General features: G+C 49.9%; 1 protein-coding gene across 2 annotated transcripts in view; it reads left to right on the forward strand.

Moving 5' to 3' along the window:
* Nucleotides 1–23,505, forward strand: part of RIMS3 (regulating synaptic membrane exocytosis 3) — a 39,455-nt gene extending 15,950 nt beyond the window's left edge. For both annotated transcript variants that reach the window (XM_031464895.2, XM_031464894.2), the window contains 6 exons: nt 5,381–5,628; nt 11,005–11,146; nt 13,988–14,100; nt 16,229–16,330; nt 16,667–16,806; nt 17,532–23,505. In XM_031464895.2, the coding sequence (XP_031320755.1) occupies nt 5,412–5,628; nt 11,005–11,146; nt 13,988–14,100; nt 16,229–16,330; nt 16,667–16,806; nt 17,532–17,744 (927 nt within the window). In that variant the 5' untranslated portion in view covers nt 5,381–5,411 and the 3' untranslated portion in view covers nt 17,745–23,505. The remainder of the gene's footprint in view (nt 1–5,380; nt 5,629–11,004; nt 11,147–13,987; nt 14,101–16,228; nt 16,331–16,666; nt 16,807–17,531) is intronic.
* The last annotated feature ends 3,149 nt before the right edge of the window (nt 23,506–26,654 follow it).

The following is a 26,654-nucleotide window of genomic DNA, read 5'->3' on the forward strand; positions in this document are numbered from 1 at the left end:
TAGGAAGCACCTGACAGGTGATGTGGGACCTGGGAGTTAGGAGTCTTGGGTTGGAGCTCTGGTTTTGTCAGCAACTTTCTATGTGGCCCTGGGTGTGTCTCTTTCCCATTCTGAGCCTTGATTTCCTCCTCTGCAAAATAAAAGGCTCAGGTTGGAATAGGGAAGCAAATCAGTTTTACCTCATGAGCTGGTTCTAATCAGTTGCTGCTGCAGCTCTGTGTTAAGAGGGATTCTAAGGTTAAAAAATCTGGCCCCAATGAGAGAATGAGATGGATTAGTGATGTCTGCTGTGGATGGAGGATTGGAAGGGGTGGTAAGAACCTTAATAATTTGCCGTCCCTTCCAGCCTAACAGTCTGTCACCCTATGACATTCCTTGGTCATTTCTGTTGAAGGGATGAGTAGCTAGATTCATCTTGGGCTTTTGATTAGTCTCATTGACTCTCAAAAAAAGGCTCATTACTTGGTTAGATACATGGTCAAAGGGACCACAGGGCCCAGGGTGGCCAGGCAGAGCCCAGAGTCCTGCTGTTGTCAGGATCCAGGAGAGGGTTTGGGGAGCCCTTAGGGTACTGAGATCCCAGAGTAGAGGCCAAACACTGAGGGCCAGAAAGAAAACACTAGGCTCTTTCCTTGGGGAGCTCAGAAGGTACCAGTGGCATGGAGCTTGGCAGGAGTGGGGACCAGCAGCCTTCCTCTTTGGAGGGCTTGTCCAAGCTGCAGCCATAGATGCTACTGTAGCAAATAGATAGGAGTCAGCAGGGAGAGCTGCAGGATGAGGTTCCTGTGACCCAGCGAGATCATGGAGGGTTTTCTTCTGCCAGGAGCCATGACCTGGGCTGGGAAAGGGACAGTCTGCGCAGAGGCAGGGAATTGTTGAGGTGACTTTCGTAGAAATTCATTTAGCAGTCCTGTAGAACCACCAGTATGTGAAGTGCTGTGTTCTGTGTCCTGCCAGCCCCTCACCGTTCAGCTCCCATCTCTGCCTGCAGCCCCTTTCCCACCCCTGTGGTCTGATGGCTCGAGGTGGGGGCTTGTTGTGAGTAGAACATCCCTTCTTATAGGGGCCAGGTGGTCGGCTCTGGCTGGCTCTCCATCTTGCCCCTCTTGAGCTAGACTGGCTGCCAACTGGAGCCCTAGTTCTGAGCCTGCTGCTGCAGTCTGTGTTTGTGCCCTGCTCTCCCAGTCAGAAGGACTTTAGAGGTCCCCTCATCTGACCCCTTCACTTGACACACAGATGAGGAACCAAGGCTCAGAGACAGTCACACAGAAAAATCTGTGTACAATCTAACCCCACCTCCTGATTCTGAACTCTCCCAGGCTGCCCTTCCCAGGGCTTGGGACCAGGCCCTAAGACCCTGGGTCCAGTTCTTTGGGTCTGACTCCTCCTGTCCCCATGGGGGTGGCCTGCCTGTCTAGACCCCCTCCCAGGCCCCCTGGGTGATCCCCAGGTGGTTAAAGATGAGAACATGGCCCTGAAAGGTACAGAGTCCTGGATGTCCATCTGCTTGTCAGTTCCATCCATTATTCATGAGGAAACATGAGCCCTGGGGTTGGCCGGGTCAGGAATCTTGTCCCTTGCCCTCTTCCCTTCTTTCCCCCTGGGAGCAGTGTTCTTGAGCTTCCTGTCGGTGGCACCAGGGAAGCACTTGTTTCTCCAGCTGTGGTCTGAGTGGCATCTCTGCCGCCCCTCAGTGCTCACGCCAGCCGTGGGAACCTGGGCCAGAGGCGGTTTACTCACCTTAGATACTTTGCTTGCAGTTTTCTCAAAGAGCTCAGAGACCCAGGGCAAAGCCTGAGCGGGAGGGATGGGCCCCCCTCTTTGGGTGAGCTCTGGGTTGAAGGGGTGGGGGCTGAGCGTGTCTGTCTCTTTGTGGAAACAGGAGTCCAGGCCTGGCCACTTCTTAGCTGAGTAGGATGGGTGAGACCTTGACTTCTCCGAGACTCGGTTTTCTCATCTGTGACACAGAGATAACAACACACCTAACAGAAATACTTTAAGGAGAAAGTTAGTCTTACTCCATAGCCAGTTCAAGGTATCAGATAAGCCCTCTCCCACCGTTCACCAGAAGACCATGCAGATACCCACAAAACATACCAACTGGCGCTAGAATTGGAAACTAAAGAGGTCATCGTAGGCCCAGGTCCGGAGGGACTTTCCATTGGCTGCGAGGTTGATGGGGGATGGATGGAGAAATATGATCTGAGACTCTGCACACGTCACAGGGCCAGTGAGAACAGCCCAGACAGCTGCAAAGAAGGCAAGACGTGGCTTTAACTCATCTCCACTGTCAGCCCACATTTGCCAGGCCGGCGGGAGCCATGCTGACCGGGAGCCCAGGCAGCCATTCTCAGCTATCTGAGGACTGTCTTCCTGGTCAGCTGGAGTGGTGCCTTCCCTTCCCACTCCCACTTCCCCTCCCCTTTCTGTGTCCTTCTGAAAAGTCAGATTCCCTCAGGGTGACAGGGTCCTGAGCCCTGGGATGAGGAGTTGCCTTGGGGAAAACGCTGGGGGCCAGGACAGAGCTGGGAAGGGCCAGGCACAGAGCCTGCCCACAGCGGATCTTTCTGGTGCTCTGCCTGGGCTTCGGGCTTCCAGCCAAGTTGTAGAGGCCAACAGCAGGAGATCCCACCTCTGCAAAAAACAGAGCCATAGGCACCTGCTGTCCCGTTCCCCTAGAGTGGCACCCGGTGCTGCCAACCTGGCTTCTTGGACTTTTTAATCAAAACAAATTGATAAGAAGCCAGATGAGGAATTCAGGCAAGGCTTATTGGGACTCCTGCTGCAGCCTGAGGGAGGGAGACAAGTAACAGGTTCCCTTGTTCACTGCCTGCTTGGGGGCAAGCTCATCCCTTAAATGGGGTGAAGGTAGGGACAGATCCACGAGTTGAGTCCGAGGGATGGCTTAGGTGGTCTGCCCACCCCTTGGTGGTGCTGTGTACAGAGATCATGCACAGTGCCCTGCTTTTTGCTCCCCAACACCTCAAAAGTGGCAGTTGGATTTTTGGTCTTTCTGTATCTTGTTCATAATTTGCCCCAACTGTGCATGCACGTAGTTATTTTTAGTCCCTTAGAGTTTCTTTTTTTTCTGTTGTTCCAGGAGACATTTGTCCAGGGCAAGCACTGCAGCAAAGGGTCCCAGGTCCCAGCCTGTCACACGAGCACCCTCTGTCCTCTTCTCTAGCACTGGTCGGAACTGCCATTAAATATTTAATTGCATAATTAGTTTTTCACTGTTTCTCCTCCTGGTGGACTGCAGGCTCTGGGAGGGCAGGATGAAGTCAGCCTGGCTCACTACTGTATCATTGGCACTCAGCATAGTCCTTGGAATTTTAGGGGCTTACATTTTTTTTTAATTTTTTCTTAATTTTATACTCAGAGAAAAAAAATATTTTTCCAATGTATATTATTAAATAAAATGATGACCCTTAGCATGAATATAAGTAATAGTTAAAACTTGGGATCACTTGTGATCATTTTGTAATGTACAGAACTATCAAATCACTGTGTTGTATACCTGGATCTAACATAGTGTTGTAGGTCATTTATACTTCAGTTTTAAAAAATGAATGGATAAAGTTTTTTAATTGCTTTGATTATTTTAGGACAGAATCTTGCCAGTTTCTGTAAGAAAGTCTGTTAGAATATTGATTGGGATTGCACTGAATCTATAGATCAATTTAGGGATAACTGACTTTTGTTTTTGTTTTTCAATCTTTTTTATTGAAATATAGTTGATGTACAGTATTATATAAGTTACAGATCTACAGTGTGGTAATTCACAATTTTTAAAGGTTATACTCCATTTATAGTTATTATACAATATCAGCTGTATTCCCTTTAAATATTTGTTGAATGAAGCATTAGAGAGTAAATTTGTATACTTTGGAAAGGAACTTAGCAATATGTTCCAAGAATCAGAAAAATGTTTATGCCCTCGGTATTAGGTAGGATGCTTTTGGATGTAACAGAGAACCCTGATTCAGACTTCTTAAGCAATGGAAAACACATTGTCTCATGTAACTGGAAGGCCAGAGAAGGCTGGCTGCAGGGTGGCCTGAGTTCCCTTGTGTTTCTGTGCCGTTCTGCCCTCAGCAGCACTGGTTTCATTCTAGACTAGGCCCTTTGTTGGGAGAGGGGTGAGGAAGGGAAGACAGAGATGGAGGGAGAGACACCCACTGCTCTTGTAAGCATGGAGTCCACATCTTCCCCTTAAGTCACATTGGGCCAACTTAGTCATATGCCTAACCTTGGACTAGTAAGATTTACCAAGGTGAATGCCATTCACTGGTTTAAACAAATCAGGACCTGCCTCTAGAACAAAGGATGAGGTGGTATTTGGACAAAACCAGCACTCTGTCAGGAAGCAGGCTCCGGGGAGAAGGCTAGCAGCAGTATTCACACTCACTAGCCCAGCCTCTCCATTTCTAGGAGTCAGTCCTAAGGAAATAAGCAGATAAAAATCAGTGTAGAAAGATATTTATTGCAGCATTGTTTAAAAGACAGGAGAGAGAGAGGAGAAAGTTGGACTTACCTGAGGGGTAACTATTGAAATATTTAAGTCAATTATACTGCCTCCATACAATGGAACATTATGGTACATTTAAACATTTCTGCAAAGGGTTAATGACGTTGGGAAATTCTTGTAATATAGCATTAAAGCAAAAATACCAGGATATAAAATTGTATTTGCAGTACAAGTTCAGTTATTTTTTTAATGTGTAGAAAAGAGACTGGGAGGAAATAGGTTAAAATGTCTAGAGTGGCTGCCTCTTGGCAGTGCAATTAAGGGTGATTTTTCTTGCTTCTTTACGCTTTTCTGTCCCACCCCCTTCAAGCAGGAAGACCCCTTCCACAGTCTGTTCAGGCTGGAGCCAGTTTTGTTCTCCCTGTTCTCATTATTGGCTATGCAAACAGCAGTCACACTTACTGAATATTTACTCTGTGCCTACACTGTTCCAGGCACTCCCACCTGCACTATCTAACTTAATCCTTACAACAATCCCATGAGGTAAGTGCTTTTATTTCTTGTTTTGCTGAGGTGGTCACTGAAACCCCAAGATGTTCAGTCTTGAAGTCACACGGTGAGTGTGGAGAGGCCTTTGGAATTCAAGAGTGGGTCACATGGCTGCCCAGCCTCCATCTTCACTGCTAAACCAGGTCACTTGTCCGGCAGCCATGTGCTAATGAGAATAGTCAGTCCTGTTCATTGAGCCAGACTCTCTGCACACCCCCAGCATTGATTTGTTCATTTAATCCTCACCACCTCAGAGAGGCTGAGCGCCTTCCCCAAAGTCACACAGCTAGGAAGCGGTGGGGCCGCGGTAGAGTGGCCTAGGGTCTGATGTAGGACCCCTTTGTCTCTTCCCCTCCCCCACAGGGTTGCCTGAAGCCCTGCCACCCTGTGGACCATGTTTAACGGGGAGCCAGGTCCAGACTCGGCTGCGGCCTCCAGGAACGTGGTGCGGAGCTCCAGCATCAGCGGCGAAATCTGCGGATCCCAGCAGGCTGGGGACGGGACCGGGACCACCACTGCCAAGAAGCGGCGCAGCAGCCTTGGGGCCAAGATGGTGGCCATCGTGGGCCTAACCCAGTGGAGCAAGAGCACACTTCAGCTCCCACAAGCTGGTGAGGAGCATGGGGCACCCAGGCTGGGGTGGGGCACCTCGCAGTGACAGGGCACCCAGGGACTGTCCTCGTGGGTATGCTCCCCCACGCCCACAACACTTATGTTGCACTTACCGCATACCAGGTGCCATTCTGGGTCCAGTCTGTGTCCTAACTCACTGAATCCTCATGTAACTCTTCGAGGCAGGTACTGAAGCACAGAGAAGAGAAGCAAGATGCCCCAAACTACACACCTGGAAGTGGTGGGATCTGAGTTCAAACTCCAGCAGTTAGGCTTCTGAGTTCATGCTCCCAATCTTTATACTCTGCTGCCTTTATGCACAGACTTACACACTAATTAGCAATTATTCAGTAAACCACCATCATGTTCCTGGCACTGTCCTTAGGTGACACCACAACTTCATAGACGCACATACCCACAAGATTCAGTCTCACCTGTAATCTCCAAGTTTCCTAAGGACAAATAGCCGCACACATGTGTTACAAAGCCACAAGAGAGACATATACACATAAAGACACACGGCTTGCATGGTCATGTAAATAGCATGCTCGGTTGCTCTGGAAAGCTACCCCTGCTGCCAGGAGAGCACAGGACATTCGTTCATGCTGCACACGGTCACATATAAAACCAGTCATGCAAACCATACATAGTCCTCTGAATACAGATGCTCAGACTCAGGTCACAGAAGCACAGTTACATGCACACTCAATGGCCTGTGGTGACAGAAACATGTCACACATACGCATGCACATACCTCACAAGCCACATTCACACACTACCCTAACAGCTACAGCCTGGTAAATACATTATACTTTCTCAGACACCTGGTTATAGAATCACACTGATGTTCAGACTGGTGGGTGACCCATCTGGTCACACACAGTCTCACCTGGAGCTCACATCACAGAGAAGCCAGTCTTCCCCACCAAGACCTGCTCACTTTGTGGCATCAGCCCAGACACCAGCTGGTTTTGTTTTAAAATCTCTTCCTGCTTATTTTGCTCAGAGTAACAACTTCCCTAAGAAACCTTCAAATAGGCAGCTGGATGGGGGTGGTGAGGGGGTGGGGGCGCCGGAGGATCCGGGGAGAAAGCTCATCAAGACTCCCAGTTGGGGTGGGGGTGGGGGACATTTCCAGGCCTTAAAATAGATTTTTACAAAGCCCTCCACAGGAGCATGTGGGATGGTCTTTTCCAGCAATCAAGCTGTGATGTGGTTTCTGGCTCAGAGAAATGCTAGATGGGGAGGGGGCTTGAGATTATTAGTGCCCCAGGGTAAGCACGGCCTCTGTGAATATGCTAGACACTAGGGAGTCAGGGCGATGGGATCTGGGAATCCAGGAGTTGGGCTGGGACAGAACCAAGTTGGGGGGACTAAGATTAGGAGGGTGGAGGAGGTGTTAGGCCCCAGGAGTCTGGCTCCAGGAAACCAAGCCCTGCTGATCTCTGGCTGAATCGGCTGATTCAGCTTTAGATCCAAAGGGTTCTTCAGAGCCAAATGATTTGGAGAGACAGTCTTCCAAGGCCAGGGCAGGTGCCTGAGTTACTGGGAGACATTTCAGTGGTCTGCCTGGGACTGTCCACCTATCTAAACTCTACAGTCAGCAGGCAGGGATTGGAGCAGACACCGGGATGACCTCCAGCCTTGAGGGGAGATGAATGATGATGGGGCTTCTGGATCACTTGTCTGTGTGGTGTGCAAGGGCACAGCTGATGGCCTGGGTCCTGAGCCAGGGGAATGCCCCCTGCCCTTTTAACCAAAGGTCGTTATGAATCATCCAGTTGCCAAATGTCAGAGCAAGAAGGGGCCCTGGAGATCATCTGGTCTGCTGTGCTCATTTTATCAATGAGGCATCAGAGCCTGGAGAGGAGAGGGCAGTTTTTTGGAGAAGGGCTTCAAATTGGCCTTCGGAGGTACACCCTATCATTTACTAGCTGGGTGACTCAGGCAAGTAACTTCACCTCTCTGAGCCTGTGTCCTTGTTTGTAGAATAAGGACAATGAAACATGCCTTGCCAAGTTGGCAAGCAGAGTGAATGAGATAGGATAGGCAAAGACACCCAGCCTCGTGCCTGGCACGTAGTAGACACTTGGTAAACTGTCAGTGTTATTATTACCAGTGGTCACACAGTAGGGCCAGAAAAGAAGTGACTTTTTTGGCCTCCACAGCTCTGCTCCTTGCTTGTAGCATACTCCTCTCCCATCTGTAATTCCTTATCCCCATTTTTCTCTCCCAGGCCTTGAGGCTGCCCATGTCCCTGCTTAGAGCTCCTTCCTGCGTGGGAGAGTCTGGCGCCAAGGGAATGTATGGGGCTGACTCACTGTGGGCATTGGCCTTAGAAACTCTTCTGGGAAAAGACCCTAGCAGGGTGACCCTGCTGCCCTTGGTGGCATAGCTCAGGCCCCTGCAGGGCAGGGCTGTAAGAAGTGGGGGAGGAACTCCTCTCCTGGACCCAGTCTTCTGGGCTTTGAATCTGCCCTTCCCAGGGGCCTCCATGCCCTACATTGGCTTGGGCCCCACCCATCCCCTCCTCTTTGTTTCAAAGCCTGGTCTATTGCACAGCCGCCTCTCTAGTTCCCCTGCCTCCTCCCTGCCCTTTCCACTTATTCCTCACGTTGCCCTGAAGTGGTCTTCCAAAAACTCACCCTGAAGCTTTAGAGGACTAGTCCTGGCTCTAGCTCCTCATGGGAAAGTCACTTTCCCACTGGGCCTCAGTTTCCTCTTCTGTAAAATGGAAACCACAAGATTATCTCACAACTTTCTCCTAGATCTAACATTCTTTAAGTTGTGGAAGCAGTGAGGAAGTTGGGGTCAGAACTCTGGGCTCCCAGGACACAGGTGGGTTCTGGCATGGCCTTAGGCTGGGTCCGTATAGGGCCGTCCTGGGCTGTCCCGGCCCCTGCCCAAATGGAGCTACTCTTTTCAGTACCAAGGACAGCAACTCTCCCCTCCTATGCTCTGGGCTGTGGACCAGGGTGGGGTGAGGGCTCAGGATCCTGCTAGGAGATCTCATGGGGAGTGCTGCTGGAGGCTGTGAATGTTTCTCCCTTCTATGTGGTGGAACAGATGGGATGTCTTTTGGTCTCCAAGAACCATAGAATTATTGCGAGCAACTTGGCCCAGTTTTCTAGGGGGAGAGGCTACATAAAGTTATTCCTCAGATCAACAGGGTTCAGAGACTGGACAGCAGAGGACTTTTCTCTGAGATTGCAAGACCTTTCTTCCCACCCAGAGACATGGAGCTTAATCTCTGCTGAGTCACTTCTCAAAGCAATGAGGAGTTGGCGGAGGGGAGTGAAAAGTAGCACATGAGTGGATTGGGAGTCAGAGGGCCTAGGGTCTAGCCCTGGCCCCAGGAGCACCTGGACACCAGGATCTGCACCTGTGAAATGGTGGGGCGGGGGGTGCATTTCAGGATTCTTTACATCCCCTATCCAGGGGCTTACAGTGGGTTGGGCAGGTCAAAGAAGGTGAATTTTCTCCCAAATGGGTCAAAGCTTTCCCAAGCTCTAGAAGAGGGGGGTTTGGGGTCATGAGGTGGTGAGGCTCTGACTTCAGCTCAGAGTCAATGCTGGAGGGATTCGAGGAGAGGGAGAGAAAAGTGTAGCCCCAACACACCCATCTGTCTTCTAACTGGGTTAGAGGGGATGTGACAGTTAGGAGCAAGGGACAGGGCAAGTCCCCCCACACCCACGATTATTGCCCAGCCCTCTATGTGTGGTGGGTCACACCATTTGTGGATTTGCATCTATGTGATTGAGTGGATGGGTTCAACCCCAAGTGTTATGGTGTGAACGTCACATGTATGTGGCAGACTATGTCGTGGGTTCGTATGACTAAGACTTGGTAGGACCTTTAATGACTATGTGATTGTTGTGTGAACATACACATGACCTTGTATGTGAGATAACTATATTTATATATGTGATTGTTGGTACTCATATATGTCTGCTTATGCCTGTGTGAAGGAAATATGTATGAGCTAATGTGGCTGTGTATGTGTGTGTGAGTGAGAGACAGACAGACAGACACATTGATGGGCTCATTGATTCCTTGATAGTAGCTCTTCAAATATCCCAGAAGCTGGGGTGGTTTCAGAGACACATTCCTCCTCACTACCACCCCACCACTCCAACTCCCAGTCCCCTCCTCCCATTCACTAGTGATGCTGGCCCTCTCAGCCTTTCCTCTCCTGGTGGGACTTCCTGAAAGATAAATAGGGCAAAGCAGGAGGAATAAAGTCCCCCTTCTCCCTGACTGGGTTCTTGACTATCCCACTTGGTCCCTCCCCCCACTGCTTTCAGGGGCTGTGCTGCCTGCCCCACCCTGGCCTCTCCCCCTGCTCTTAATTTGCCTGGGATTCTTACCAGTGACAGCAAAAGGCTTCTTTGGTACAGCCCTTATCTGAGCACCACTTCCTTCTCCATCAAGCTCCTCAGGCAGCCGAGCTTCAAGAGGGGAAGTCCCTGCAAACCCACGGCCCGTCTTCTGCTTCCCCTGCCCCACCCCCATTAGGACAGGGTGTCTAAAGGGACCACACTGCAATGCCTAGGAGGTTGCCATGGAAACCCAGGCAGGATGGTGCCCTACTAGGAGAGGTAAAGTGCCCCATGTTCCCTGCACGGCTAAAGAGGGAGGCTGAGAGGTGGAGGGCTCCCCAAACAGGAGGTACAGAGACCCTGGGGGTGAGCTCTCACCACACGGCTTCTGAGGTTCTGCAGACCTCTCCCTCAAAGCCAAAGTCAGTTCAGGTCACCCTAGCCATCCTTCTCGGTCTTGTTTTCCTAATGGCCTCTCCACCTCTCCACACACAACCCCCTCCACATTCAACCCACTTTGAGAATGAGTGTTAGTTTGAGAGTGGCCAGGGCTCACAAGGGTTTTTTAATAGGGCTGTAAAGGTATCACAGAGGTAGGTTGTGATATCTGGGAATGATAGGGTTCATGGTGTACCTGGAAGAAGGAAACCAAATGTGGGAATTCCAGAGAAGGCAAACTTTCAAGAAACTTAGCCCTTTGGGGCAAGGACTGCGACTGAGTGGGAAGGGATATGGCAGGGGAATCTGGCAGGGATGAGGCTGAGGGCTGCAGGGCTGAGCTCTGCTTGCTGACTCTCCACCCATAGCCCCACCATCTCGACTCTGCCTCCAGCCATCCTGGTCTGCTTTGTCTGCATCATTGCCCCAAGCAGGGCCAGGGGTTCAGGGTGCAGACAAGCTCTAGAGGTTATCTCAGCAATGCCTCTGCCTCCAGTCAGAGCCCAGCCCGTCCTGCCCCCTCCCGAGAGGATGACTTTGGCAGTGCTCTCAAATAAGCCTCATTGGTAATCTGACCATTTTCCCTCTCTGTGCTTTGTTGCGGGCGGCGGGTCACAGAAGGGGCCACCAAGAAGCTGCGCAGCAACATCCGGCGAAGCACAGAGACGGGTGTTGCCGTGGAGATGCGGAGTCGGGTCCCTCGCCAGGGCAGCCGGGAGTCCACGGACGGGAGCACCAACAGCAATAGCTCCGATGGCACGTGCGTTCAGCCCACCCCCACCGTGTCCCCACCCTCCTCCTCAGTTCTCTAGTCATAAGCACAGGGCTAGAAAATCTCCTGGTTGGGTCCCCAGATAATCTGGGTTCCTCTGTATCCCTGCGTCCCTGTGTCCCCCTGCCCTGGACACCTGCTGCCTGGGCCCCAGTCTTTCTATTGCTCCAGGCAGCTGTTTCCCGTTTGAATACCCCAGTGGCCCAGGAGCAGTTCATCCTTCTGTATGTTTTGCACCTCCACACTGCCCGGCTCAGAGGAGAGGTTTAGAAAGAAAAATGGGATCCTAATATCCTTTAAAATCTGAAAACATTGCTATGGCTCAGATGAATGAAGTTCTCACAGTTGGCCTTGCTTGGAGCTTAGGGAAGGAGATTGGACTAGATCAGTGTTTTTCAAACTGTGGGTGGTGGCTCGCAGGCAGGAAGTAAAATCAGTTTAGTGGGCCAAAACCAGCATTAGAAAAGGAAATAGAAAGGAAGAATTACCCTGTGAACTTTTATATATATATTGATGCGCTAGGTCTGTGATGTTAAATGTATTTCTTACATGTGTATATGGCTTGCAGTCCAAAATTTGAAAGTCTCTGGGTTAGGTATTCCCTTGGATCTCTACTAAATCTATGACACTATTGTTTTATGACTAAGATTTTCTGAATCGGCTTCATCAAGGCCCAGTGATTTCAGGGTTTTGCGGCTCTATTATTTAAGATTCTGTGATCACATATCTCGCTATTATACCTCCTTCTAGCTGCTAGCATTTTGTGCATCTTACCATATACAGGGCATCACTGGGCACTTTAGATCAGTGCCTCCTACTCTGGGGTCTACCAGCCACTCTCAGGCCAAAAACAGTGTCTCAGTTAATACAACAATCCTAAGGGATGTTGGTACAACCATTATCTCCATTTTTACAAGTGGAGAAACTGAGGCACAGGAAGAGGGTATAGTACCTTCCCAAGGTCACTGCTATTAAGTGCTGGTGGAATCAGGATTTGAATTAAGGCCATATGACACTATAACCTTTGTTCACAATCTCTACAATCTCTATACCAAGCTCTTGAAATTCTGTGACCTGAAGAGTCTTTCTTTTTTGTTGTTGTTATCCTTTTTTTTTTTTTTTAATTGAACTATGGTTGATTTACAATATTGTTAGTTTCAGGTGTACAGCAAGGTGATTCGGTTATACATATATATAGATCTATATTCTTTTTTTTCTATTCTTTTCCATTATAGGTTATTACAAGATATTGGATATAGTTCCCTATGCTATACAGTAAATCCTTGTTGTTTATCTATTTTATAACATGGTAGTGTGCATCTGTTAATCCCAGACTCCCAATATATTCCTCTCCTGTTCCCCTTGGGTAACCGTAAGTTTGTTTTCTATGTCTGTAAGTCTGCCCTGTTTTGTAAATAAGTTCATTTGTATTATATTTTGATTCCACATGTAAGTAATATCATATAATATTGGTCTTTCTCTGACGTCCCTTAGTATGATAATCTTCAGGTCCATCTATGTGGCTGCAAATGGCATCATTTCACCTTTTAATGGCTGAGTAATATTCCATTATATATATACCACATCTTCTTTATCCATTCACCTGTTGACCGACACTTAGGTTGCTTCCATGTCTTGGCTATTCATTTAACCTTTTCAGATCCCTCTGTCCTAAAAATGCAATATTAGGCTATTGCTGACTGCGGCCAATAAAAATGGATGGGCCTTGAAGCACTCCCCTGGGGAGTGGAGGCTGAGATTAGTTGGGGAGACACAGGCCCTCTCTGATAAGCATATGCAGTCTGTCTCCCCTTCCTGCCTGTCACTGGCCAACGGAGACTCAGGCCAACGGTCCAACAACGGATTTGTTCTGGGACAACTTTTCTCTCTCTAGGCAGGAGCCTGGGCTGTTCTGGGAGATCTTAGAACTTTCTTTGGTCCATCATAGTCCCTCGGCAGTCCCTCACCTGTCCTTTCTCTGCTAGCCACACCCAGAACGTCTAGGCTAGAGGACGTGAAAATGTAGCACATTTTCCTTGATGCTCACAACAAGAGCAGCTGTAACTGCCACTGATTGTTTCCTGTTTGTCTGGAACTGTTCATTCACCATCTGCCCTAATCCTCTCCATCATCCTGTATAGTAGGGCATCATCTCTGTTCTACAGGCAAGGCAAGTCTCCTACCTCTTGGAGCCTCTGTTTTCTTGTCTGCAAAATCGGCTAATAGCTCCTGCCACACACAGTGATTGTAAGGCTTAAATGATACACACCAGGAGCACGTAGTACGCTGCTGGCATCTGGCCAACTTTCAATCACTGTCAGTTTATCCTGTTACTATTTCCAGTCCCCTCACAGCTATGGACCACCCAGCATAAATTGTCATTCATCTCAACCCTGTAATCGTGTTATTTTGGTCTCAGTTGCAGTTTGGGGCACCATCTTACATTATTGATTTGGATTTCAAACTTACAATCAACTAAACCTCAGTTCTTGCAACTTTCTCCAGGAATTGAAATTTCTGGCCTGCATCTCTGATTCTTGGCATTAACAGCCCCTGATGAGGACACAGATGTCCAGCAAGCCCTGCCTTTTCAGGGTTACATTAGAAATTCTGGTGCTTGAAGATTAAATGCCATAATTATGTTTATTAGTCTCTTTCTCAAGTGACATCAAAGTATTTTTCTTTAATGTGCAGAGATGAACAGTTCTGTTTGTCCCCAGCCAAAGTAGTACCCTCACACTCTGCAGAGGGGAGATTGAGGCATAGAAGTGCCCAGTGCCCCAGGGGCCATCCAGATGCCCTCACACACCCCTCTGCCTCCTTCTCCAGGTTCATCTTCCCCACCACCCGGCTCGGGGCTGAAAGCCAGTTCAGCGATTTCCTGGATGGGCTGGGACCAGCCCAGATTGTGGGGCGACAGACGCTGGCAACACCACCAATGGGTGAGTCGTCTTAAGGGCAGTGTGGGCTTTTGTGCCAGTGTGGCAGAGTTAGCATATCACTCATCAGTCCCTCCCTCATCAGAGAGGAAAGGGGTTCCAGCCTTTCTACACTGGCCACCACCCTGCAGCTGCTTTTCCAGCATATTCTCTCCCTCACATCACCACACACTCATCTGCTCTCCCACCGCCTACTGTGTGCCGGGCAGCACTAAGTGTTGGGCATAAAATGGTGAACAAAAATCATCACAGCATTGACGTTAATGGGGTTTGCTGCATCACTGACTCTCTGGGGGACCTTGGGCAAGTCACTTCCCTTCTTTGAGCCTTAGTTTCCTCAGCTGTAAATTGGGACTAGTAATGCCTGCCTCAGTTCTGCAATCTAAAGACAATTTATCGAGACCCTATGTGATGCTTTGCAAAACTATTTCATTTACTCCTTAGGAACTGGGTCTTATTTGACTTGTTATTCTGACAGTGCCTGGCACCTAGAAGCCTTTTAGCACTTTTCTCATCCCTCTTCCCTGCAGCTAGGAAGTACTCCCTACAATCTATTCTCAGTTCTCTTAGCTGCAGTTCTGGCCCCTTCCCTCCCTCTCTCTCTCTCCCTTAGATCCCTGCAGTGTTGGCTTCAAGCAGCTCCTCCCAGGCTGGCTTCCCCAGAGATGCCTCCTCACCACCACCGCCTCCCCTTCCATCAGTCTGACCTGAGCAGTGTCTGACCCAGACGTCTGCACTCAGCCCTCCTGTAGACAGTGTCTAACCTTTGACCTCACAGCAAATGAGGAGGACGAGTGCAGACAGAGCCCTGCTGTGAGCCACGCAGTGGAGCTGGCCTCCGTTCCAGGCCAGGGCTCTTCCCACTGCACTGCCCTGTCTTCCTCTAATAGGCTCACCCCTGAGCCTTTGTCTCCTGGAAGAGGGGAGCACAGGGACCCTCAGAGGGTAAGCGTCAGCTCCTATCTGGCTCTTGGGTTGGATTTGGCGAATTCCCAGCCTTTGCTTTCGGGCTTTTAAGGGCCTGGAGAGTCTGCTTTCCTAGCCTTAGGCCCAGCCCACAGCTGAGAGAGAGGAACCAGCCACTTCCACAAGGCTAATGCATCACAGCCTAGAGCATTTGTACGTGGTGCCCCCTGGTGTCCCAAATTGGGAAGGACAGGTTTGCTTTGGCTCATCTTTTTCAGACTGTTAACAGTGAAACACAGAGGAGATTAATTCCTGAGACCTCCCCGACCTTCCCCCTTTCCCCCTTCCCTAGGAATAGCTAGAAGGAGAGGGATGAATTCCAGGATATCTCCTGAAAGTAACAAATCTCCAGCTTCCAAAGTGTGCACATACCAACAATTGGATGACAGCTCAGAGAATCTAAAATGGGTGACTGAACTTAAAGTCCAGCCCATTTAACTTTTTCCGCAATCAGGCTTGTGATGCTGCACCCCTTTGAAGGACGTCTCAAGTAACTAGTGCAGAATTTCAAAGTCTGCTAACCTGTTCCTGTGTCAAAGAAAGCTAAGAGTTCTAGAAATCAGATGACATGACTCCAAGCAGAGAACTCGCCCTGGGTGGATAATCCATTTTGTTGGGGTGCCGTAAGGAGTTCTCAGTACTCTGCTCCTGGGACCTCTGCTAGCCTTCCCTCCATCCTTTATCAAGGGTACCAGCAGGCCCTCATCCCCCCGGACGTGTCTGTATCCTGGGCACACTTGTATCTCTGCATCTCTGCAAACTGATAACCTTTACATCTCAGTTTGATGTTTATCTGGGGGAGTGGCTGAGGGCCGCTGACACTGTTCTTCCTGACAGGGAACTCTGTCCCCAAACTTGTTCAGTGAAACAGAAGCCCTTCTCCCACCCCCATAACCAGACTTACATGGGAGTTTGGCAACCATTTCTTGTTAGCCAAGCATGCCCTTGAGGGTCATGCTGCCACTGCACCCCAAGGGCCCTATCAGAACTTTTCTCAGCCACTTTAAAGTGGTCTCCCAAGAGCAGCTCTGGGGCATGCAGTTCTGTCCGTCTTGTGTCCTTTCCAGTGTGGTAGCATCCTCTGCAGACTGGCATTCTGCACAGCAGCTGGCCGACCTGCCCCATGGCCTGGCTCTGCCTGGACCGCCCCTCTTCTCCCTTGCAGGGGACGTGCACATTGCCATCATGGACCGGAGCGGCCAGCTGGAGGTGGAAGTGATTGAGGCTCGGGGCCTGACCCCCAAACCAGGCTCCAAATCCCTCCCAGGTGAGGTAGAGCAGCTGGGACAGGGATTTTGGAACTGGGGTCCTGCCAGGGAGGGATATATAGCTGAGCTCTGGATCTAGTGAGTCCCAGCTCCCCATTGGCCTAAGTCTGTTTTCTCAACACTGGATTCACGGATTGCCTAGAAGGCCAGTGAACAGGGATGGGGGGGAGGGTGGAAGGGTGGGTGTTTGAGTCAGTCTCTTCCACCTGCTGCCCACTGGTCAGCTCATCCTACTCACCCTGCTCACCTCCATGATCACCTGGAGGTTAGGGGATGGGACAGGCCATGGCTGTTTCCCTGGACCCCTCCCCATCATGCTTTCTTCCATCCCTCAGCCACCTATATCAAGGTTTACCTGCTCGAGAACGGGGCCTGCCTGGCCAAGAAGAAGACGAAGGTGACCAAGAAGACCTGTGACCCCCTGTACCAGCAGGCTCTGCTCTTTGACGAGGGGCCCCAGGGCAAGGTGTTGCAGGTGTGTGTCCTGGGGCCAGTGGGGCAGAGCAACTCTCAAAGACTACAAACTGTAACTTAAAATTTGTTTCATTTATGATTTATCCTGTGCCAGGCTCATTAAGACATGTTTATCCATTTATTGTCACAACCCAGTGAGATGTTATTGCCCTGGTTGACTCATAAGGAAACAGAGATTTGGGGGAGAACTCGATTACCTCCAGCTTGCACAGCTGGTAGGTAGAAGCAGGGTTTGACAGATGCCTTCTTCCTGGGTGGCTTCCCACCTGACGTCCTGTCCTGGCGCTCGTGTTTATTGTCCCTGTGATCCGGCAGCAGAGTGAGAGCTGTGACCCAGGTCCTGGACTCCCAGTCCGCTCTTCCCTCAGGAAGGCTGTCATCTGGGATGCTCTGGAAGTCAGACCCAAGTTCTAATCTCAGTGCTGCCACCAATTACTGTGTATCTTTGGGTTAGTTAATTAACCTCTCTGAGCTGCATTTCCTCTTTGTGGAGATAATACATAGCACATCTACCTAGATGGTTGTAACAGTTGAGATAATGTGTATAAAGTCTATAGGGCCGAGGCCAGCTTACCTGAAGTACTCAGCAATCTGTTGCTTGAAATCTGAGTTCTGCCTCTGTCCCATCAGTGCCCTGGCAAAACTCCTACAAGATTCCTGGGCCCACTGCCCAGCCCTAGAGTCAGAGAGGTGGCTCAGCTCCGCTCTCTTCCTCCCCACTGGCAGGTGATTGTTTGGGGAGACTACGGCCGCATGGACCACAAGTGCTTCATGGGCATGGCCCAGATCATGCTGGACGAGCTGGACCTGAGTGCTGCAGTCACCGGCTGGTACAAACTCTTCCCCACATCCTCAGTGGCAGACTCCACCCTTGGCTCCCTCACCAGGCGCCTGTCCCAGTCCTCCCTGGAGAGTGCCACCAGCCCCTCGTGCCCCTGAGGACCTCAGGAAGAGGCCAGGATGCTGTGTGGGAAGGGGTGACCTCCTCCCATGTACATAGTCTTCACGTCTTTCTGGATCCCTTGCCCTCCTGCATGCCTGTTGGCTACTGGGCCTGTCCCAGCTGACAGTGGAGACTCTAGTGTGTGTGCCTGTGTGTTTGTGTGTGCATTTGTGTCTGTATGTGATCATGTTAGATCTGTTCATTTGTCTGGGTGGTCTTGGTGACTATATGGGCTGAAATTCATGTCTCTGTGTCTTGTTGAAACGAAACACAAAGGAGTGTTGCATGGACACAACCCCCCCCCCCCGAGTCCAGGGGTGGAAGTGGGTGACGTGGTCCTTGGTCCATGCCATCTGGTCCTGGGTTCAGGGCAGAGCCCATGTGCCCCCCGTCTGTGCCTGTTCTTGGTGGTCCTTGCTTAGTTTTCTGTCTTGTTCTTTGTTCCACCTCTCCGTCTCCCAGCACTGCTGCTGTTTTTTGAGGAATGTAGCCTCCACTGCAGCTGGCCACATGAGGCCCCCCAGGGAACCCAGACACCCCTCCTCTCCCCCCGGCACTCCAGGTGCTCTTCCCACCGAAGGCACCGGCAGCATGTAGCATCTCACAGAGAACCCTGGCCTGGGCTCCGGGGAGTAGAAGGTGCCGGGGAGCTGAGGGCTTGGAGATTGCTTTTTCCCTCATCACCTCCTTCCTGCAAGTCAGATCTGAGGAGGTATCAGTTCCTAGGGTTGCTGGCCAGGTTCCTTGGAGGGGAAGTTCTGGTGCCTCCCTTAGCATTCACCTCCTGTCTCCCTCCAAGCCTCCTTGCCTCCAACATGCCAAAGCAGCTCTCCCAGTGGACCTCAGGAGGTGCAGGCTGGAGGGTCTTGATGTGATGTGCGAGAGGTCGGCCTCAGAGGGGATGTTACCTGCCAAAGCAGGCAGCCCCTGGAGGCACCTGTGTCCTCCCCAGGCCCTGAGGGTGGCCCTGTGCCCCTCTAGGCTCGTCCTGGGGTGGTGCCTGGCTTGTTGAGGTGCCCCTGAGGGCAGGGCTGCTGGCTGGAATGAGGAGGACCGGGGCTGACTTGCTCTGAGCCCTGTTGATCATTCTGTCTGACCTTTGAGGACTAGCTGCATGAAGTTGATCACTGGGGCTCTATTATTTAGCTCATTTCCAGACCAGGGTCCCTGTCTGGGAGCTCAGACTCACGCGGGCTCCAGCCTCCTGGCTCCATGGACAGCCTGGCTCTGAAGTCAAGACCGCCACAGTCACCAGCTCTGTACAAGCAATACTCCCCCCGCCTGCCTCCCGTGCTCCGCTGCTGCCCTGTGGAGAGGGCCCGGCCTGCTCTAGACACCGCACCCACCTCTGCTTTCTTTCCACCCTTGTCTGGTTGGAGCTGCCCAAAGCCACTCAAACCCTGCCTTGACTGGACAGCTGGGCCCTGTGGGTGGACACCAAGGCCTGGACTGGACCTTGTGAGATGCCTGCTGAAAGACAGGTTGCCACCCAGGAGATGAACACAGCAGCCCTCGGGTCCATGTCTGGTGGGGAGGAAAGAGGTAACACAAGGAGTCAAGGTCTGGGGCAGGCTCCCCTCTACCTCTTCCCCAGACATCATCCCCGAGGGCTGCGTGTCTCTAATCATGTACGTGGGGGTTGAGGGGAGTGACCCAGGGGAGCAGTGGAGACATGCTTGGACTCCATTTGTAACCAGAGCCCAGTGGGCATGGAGGTGGCTGCTCGGGGTGGGGGTGAAGGAAGAGGCTCTCTGGAGACAGCCATCTCCACCAATGGGTCGCCTTTCTGGCAGGATCTACATTAGGCTGAAGCCAGGGCCCGGCAACCTCCCTCCCAAGAAAACTAGGAGAAGCCAGGACCCCATCGGTCCTGCCCACAGACAAAAAGTGGGTCAGGGCAGTAAGAACTAACAGAATGAGCTCCTGGGCCCCTGACTCCTGCTGGAGCCTCCGTTCTTGGATCGTCAGAGGCAGGAACAGTTGTGTGCGTGGAGTGGAGAGAGGAGGCAGCTGGGTTGAGTTTTCTCTTTCTACAGAATTTCTCTCCTAGTGGCGGGACTGGCTAGTGCACACACTTTCCTCCTGTTTCTAAAATGAGGCAAAGGGCTCTGTGCTTTGAGATCCTAGGGTGGGGAGAGGGAGGAAACTCTCTTGCAAAAGAGTATCCTTATGTCCTGTCGGTGATGTAGAGCAGTGGCCCTCAGAAGGGGGTGAAGATGCCCGACACCTTCGGAGTGGGGGGATTATTAGTGACCCGTGGGGGTAGTGTAGACATTTGCCGATGTGATGTGGCGTTGAGTTTAATGATACCCAGCCCATGCAGTCACCCCGGGAATCCGGGATGTCAGTGAGGGCTGTCACTCTCATGCATCTAGGGGCCAGGAAGACAGAAGGCAGGGAGCAACCAGCAGAGGCTGCTGCTGGGGAGCTGAAGGCCGCTGGCCTCTTGTGTCCAGGGGAAGGTTGGTAGCACAGGGGATGTTCTAGCCAGAGGTAGGGCCCGAGATGTTGGTACCTCTGCTGACCTGCTTACAATCCCCAGCTGCCGAAACAGCCCAAGGGTTGGGCTACTCGGCTGTCCCACCTCACTGATGAGAAGTAATTTCCCCCACATGTTGACCTTGGGGAATTATTCTTTTTAACCCTTTGTACCGAATGGGTTCCTAATCCCCACCTGGATTCCCCCCATGAGGGTAGAGTCATGTAGGCTATGCACATATGTGATGGTGAGTGGCTGGACTTAAGGGTCTGGCTCTCTGCAGCCTGGATGCAGGGGCTCGTCTGAGAAGCTGCTCTGGATCCAGCCTGTCCAGGAGAGAAGGGAGCACAGGCGTGACTCCTGGCCTTCCCTGGATGGGGAGCATCTGTCCTTTGAAGAGGGCATGGCAGGGAGGGAAGAAACATGATCCGCTCAGAATTCTCCCTAACCTGGGACCAACTCACTGTTAGATGCAGTATCCTGGCTCCACCTGCCCCCTTAGACCAGGGGAAGCCAGCGCTGATGACAGCAGGAAGACTCTTTGTCATCCTGTTCTCCTCGGCTCAGGCAGAATTTGTGGGAAACGTGGCAGAGACAAGAGTGGCCCTGCAGTGATGCTGGGCTGTTGGGCAGGAACCGTGATGGATGATTCAGAGTCTCTGTCTTCACCTTTCTGCTCTGTTCAATCTGTCCCACTTCCTTCCTTCCCTAAAGGGAAGTCTGTGATGGGCCTTTGGTATGAATCAGGCTCCAGCAAATGGGGCCAAGTCTTGGTGTGACAGAGGGGGTGTGACCCTTCAGGGAAGAAACATCTCCCAAACTACTCCCCATCCAGTCTCTCCCATCACGCCGCACTCCTAGGAAAGGAGCTCTCAGGAGGCTGTCAGTAATGCCGCAAGCCCCAGGCACTGCCAGCATTTCAGGGGCCGACAGAGGGGGCATCCCCACAGCTCATCACTCGTGGGATCATTGGGCTCCCAGGGGCGTGACCCCCACCAGGGCAAGCATGCCTGAGCTCTTCTTTCACTGCCAGCCTTGAGGAGTGCAGAAGCCCCCCACCCCTTTTAAAGACAACAGAGCCCTCCAAGGGTACTTCTTTGGAAATGAAATGTAGCACAATCTTAGACTGAGTTACCAGGAGCCCTGACCTGTAACCAGGGCTCTTGCTCCGCGCCCTGCTGCCCAGGAGCTGCCGTGCCCCTCCCCCCACCTCCCCGGGGCTCCAGTGCTCCGGATACCTCCAATTCCCCATCTTCCTCGGCCCAGAAAGCAGCAGGGCTTCAGGAAGGCTGCTCTTCTGCTTCTCTGATTGATTCCTGCACTGTGCAAACCCCATGCAAGAAATTGCTGCCTTTGCGTGACGGTGGAGAGTGGTGGTGCATCCTTCGCAGCCAGGAGGTGTGGTCCAGCGGGATTTCTGCTGTGGCTGCAAGAAGAGGGTAAAGAGGCCTGCTGCCCTGCCAACTCCTCCCCTTCTCTTCCTCTCCCCGGTGTTTTCTTCTCCAATATCCTGACACGGAAAGAGGTTCTTGAAAATGCTGCTTCCTGTCCTGGATTACCGTTCACTGAATGATCAGGGAGGAGACAGGAATGTAGACTCCTCACCCGCCTTCTCCCTCAAGTCTGCTTTTCACTCAGGTCAGAAGAGATGGGGAAAAACAAAACAAAGCAATCATGACTGAAGGGCAGGGGAGCCTTGCCTGATCCGGTGAGGCCTGATGGGGGCTGGTTCAGCCTGGTCTGGCTGGGAAAGGGTTATTTTGAAAGAGTGCCTGAGCATCTCAGAGCAATGTCACTGATGCCAAAGAGAGGAACTTGGCCTCCTTGGGCACCAGCTCTGCCGGCTGAGCTGCACACGTGCGGCTCAGGCATCGGCCTGCCTGATGGTGGGACCTTGTTCTCTGACAAAGGGCTTAATCTTTCCATGTAGCAAAGCAACTCCCCCGTCCCCTCGACCCTGAACTTGGGCTGTTGTGGGCACAGCAAGGCTGTGCCTGTGAGGGAAACTTGCATTCTCACAGACTGGCTTGGGGCGGATGCTCATCAAAAAGCATGAGTGTTACTGCTTGGGGAAAACCTTCCTGGGCTCTGGTTGGAAACTTGGCCAGTAAGGCCAGGAGCCTTGAGCCTCCCAAGGAGTTCACACTGATGCCAGAAGGGTCCTTGGGACTAGGTTCCAGAGAGCTTGGCAAACAGAAATGGGCCCTGGGAATTCCAGGGGCAGCAGAGCATCTGTCCCAATGGTCAATGCCCTGGACAGCTGGCTGCAGAGAATCGAAGGCTCTAACATACAGTTTTGCCAGAAACTGTGACCTTGTGCAAGGCTCCTCCCTTTTCTGGGCCTCAGCTTCCTCATCTGCAAAACCAGAGCATTTGCTAGTTACTCCAGGGTTCCCCTCTAGGTTTCAAAAGTCTGATCTGGAGCTGATGAGGGTTGTGAGCCTGGTGCACCCGGCACCTGGTTCCACGGGCTGGTTCCCTCCAGCCCTGGGTGCCCTCAGCTGGGTGCAGGTCCCCAACTGTCCATGCCCAGATGCTGCTTCCGACAAGAACTCTGGGAATCCTACCAGACTGTGCTTCCACACCTTCGTGGTTCGTTGCTCCTCTCTTCCTGTGTAATGATGAGACATAATTAAGGGTTGTCTACAATGGACAATTTCCAAGGTGCTGATGTGACGTCGCAGCCTCAGCTGCACCTGTGTAGGTCAGTATCCCCACCAGCAGACGAGGCTGGGTTGGTCCTCATTTCTGCTTCTAGAATGACATCAGTGGGAGAATCTTAAAGGAAATGCTCTCTGATGGGAGGAGAGAGGGAACCTATTTCCCTTCAAAGTATTTTGCTTCTTAAACATCACTCTTCTCTCCAGCATGTCTTTTACCAGATACCATCTCAGCAGGCAGAGTGGCTGCTTCCTTAGGAAAAGTTGGCCTGATTGTTCTATCTACTCCTTTAGAATGTAAATTAACAAGCAGCAGGAACCCCTTTTTTAGAATTTCCAAATGCATCCTGCAAAGAGAGAGCGAGCTGATAGGGACTGACAAGCACACTGTTTAGATAAGCAGTTAGCCTTTTATATCTGCGCTCTATACATTTTCTATGTGCAGCTTCTTTCCAAACTCGCTGTGGCTCCCAGGTGGCAGGTGGATGGCTGGGCAGGACGGCCAGCTGTCTCTTAACAACATTCTTGCCAATTCCCTTGAGGAGAAAATTCTTCACATGGCTTCTGCATGTACAGTATTTGGGCAGCAAAAAATGATTAAAGTCAGTTTGAAAATGGTTTCATGTGTTGCTTTCTGAAGACAGTTCTTGATTCTAGGGAAGAGAAAATGGGGTTGCAGGTGACTAAAGGAGGAAGGAAGATGCCTTGGCTGAGAGGCAGGACAGAGAATTACATCTCAGAAAAAGGCCTGAAAGATCAGACCTGGGCCTCTGACTCCTCTTTGGGAACTCTGTTGCCACAGTGATGTCATTGGGCCATGAAATCTGACTGTTCCAGGCAGCTTACAGGCTTCAAAGCCTTCTCTTCTCACAGATTCCACAAGAGATGCCCAGAACCAACTAGAGGGGACGATAAGATGGAGCTAAGGCCACTGCTTTCAGCCCACTGTTTCTTTCTGAGCTCTTGGTTCCAGCAGCTCTGCTCAGGCATGTGGCTGGGGCAGTCTTGCTTATTTCAGCCACACCTGATACAAGCAGTAGACATAGCCATTGACCTCCAGTGCCGTGAACTATAGCAATCATTGACCTCTAGAACAACCCTTCCCCTCCTTGCCTCAGGGAGGGTCACTTAGTCACTTATGGGCAGTGCCATTGTCCTCCTAGGACCGGGTCTAGGGGTACAGAAGATGGACAAAATATAGCAATGTCATAGCACATGCTTCCCCCAGCCCAAGAGTCCTCCAATGTGGCCTCCCCTGCTCTGGTTCTGGCCTTTGGCCTTGCAGTTCCAGTGAGTACCATTCCTTGGGGGAAAGCTCAGGAGACCAATACGTAAGCTCTGGTACTCCCAAGGGTTCTGTTTCTTCTTTTCCCTTCTGCTCTCCCTGAGATATCCCATACACTCTCATGAGTTTAAGAACTTTTCTGCTTCTAACCAGCAAAATTCTCTCAAAAAAAAAAAAAACAAAACAAAAACAAAACAGAAAAAGAAAAAAGACAAAAGGACAGACAAAATCTGAGATCCAGAGGAAGAAATTCTAAAGGATGTTCTTCAGACAGAAGGACTATGGTACATAACTTACAGGGAATTTATTGGGGGGTTAGCATGAGGTCATATGTTTAAAGTGCTCAGAACAGGGCCTGGCAGATAGCATTTACTGTGTTTGCTATAATTAAGGAAATGATCCTAGATGGAAGGGCTGAAATTAAGAAAGTGAGCAAAAGATGAAAGTTTTAAAAATTAATAAATATTAACATACAGATTATAAAACTATAATAATGCTTAATTTTTAAAGTTAAAAAATATAGTCATGAACTAAAAATATTGGAGAATGATTGCATATAAATTGATCCTTAGAATGTTCTTGAGGAGGCTAAAAACACTGAATAACCTCAATGTTCCTTAAGTATCCATGCTAAAATCTAGAGTAAATACTAAGAAAAATAGAATCAGGTACAAAAAACCTAAATACAAACTATGAAATCCAACAGTGTATTAAAAAATAATACATGTGAACTAACTATACTTTAATAAAAAAATAAAGATAAGATTCCTGGATTTAAAAAAGTAATAATACATCATAATTAACTGGTATTTATCCCAGGAATGCAAGGGTGGGTCATTAGAAAAATTCATCACTGTAATTCACTACATCTATAGACTAAAGGAGAAAAAATTACAATTATCCTAATGCAGAAGAAGCATTTTATAGAATTTAATCCTATTTATGATAAAACTTCTGGCAAATGGAAGATTAATTTGATAAGAGTCATATACCAAAAAGCCTATAGCAAATGTTACTGAACATACTTGACATTCTCTTTAAGATGAATGCAAGGAGAATCAGTGACCTCTCAGAACTGGACCTCTCAGAACTGATGTTTCAAGGCAAACTGCTACCTTGAAATCTGGAGAGACAAGCACATATAGAGAATTAGAGCTAATATATGCTTACCAGGAGAACCCACTGGAGCCAAAAACTGATGGGAATGCTTAAGTGTTAATATTAACAAATGGATGGAAGCTGAATGTGGACTAATTTGAGAATGACGAACAACTGGGGGCTGTGGTCTTGGGAAGGCGGCATACTTACATGGGTTTGTCTCTCTGGGTACCCACAGTAAAGATCTGAGAAAGATCTAGTAGTTTTATCAGGAGGAGGGAAAGAGAAATAGTTCTGAAGCACCTCCAGAGCTTCCTCGATAGCAAAGGCTTACTCTCCAAGGGAAACACAACCAGAATCACCTGGAGAAGGGCATTTTCCCCACTCTGGGGTCCTCTAGATTTCCTCTCCCACCTGAGGAGAGAAGAAAAGTAAAGCACCTGTGAAAGTCACAACACAGCGAAACAGACCCATTAAAAGAATGAGATGCAATCATAGCATGATACAGTGCTTCCTCTGTCCCACGACTTACCCCAATATGAACAGGAATCTAGTGTGTTACTGTTGGAATAGCTGCAAGACACAGCCTCTGAAAGAAGTTCTTAGGGAAGCCCCAAATCAATAGGGGAGATAAAAATAAGGTCACTAGAGAAAGTTGAAATCTAAGACAACTATAGCTACATTAAATACAGCCGAACTCCTAGCCAGACTAACAAAACCACACCATTACAACATATTTACCTCAGTTCCTGTTATCCAATATACCCCATTGCCCAATACATCAGGTCCAGCTTTAGATAAAATATTAGACATATTAAAGGCAAGAAAAAAAAAAAAACACAGTCTGAAAGGAAAAAGCAAGCCGTGGAGTCAGAATCAGTTGTGACACACACTTTGGAATTATTAGGCAGGAAATTCAAAATAACTACTATTAATATGTGAAGGGCTCTAATGAAAAAGTAGACAACATGCAAGAACAGATGAGTAAAGCAAGCAGGTAGAGAAGACTAAGCAATCAAAAGCCTGGTAAAAGTCAAAATAAATGAGCAGAAGTGAAGAATGCCCTCGATAGTCTCATCATTAGATAGGACATGGTCAAGGAAAGAATCAGTGAGCTTGGAAGACGGGACAATAGAAACTTTCCATACTGAAATGAAAAGAAAAAATAGTGAAAATACCAGAATGGAACATCTAAGAACTGTTGGCAATTTCTAAAAGGTATAACATGAGTATATTGGGAATACCAAAGAAGAAAAAATAGAGCAGAAATATTTGAAATTTATAATAGCCAAGAATTTTCCAAAATTAATGACAGACACCAAACCACAGATCTAGGAAGCTCAGACAACACCAGTCAGGATAGATACCAAGACGTCTATGGAGA

Source organism: Camelus dromedarius, chromosome 14 (genome assembly GCF_036321535.1).
Source record: "Camelus dromedarius isolate mCamDro1 chromosome 14, mCamDro1.pat, whole genome shotgun sequence".
Taxonomy (NCBI): domain Eukaryota; kingdom Metazoa; phylum Chordata; class Mammalia; order Artiodactyla; family Camelidae; genus Camelus; species Camelus dromedarius.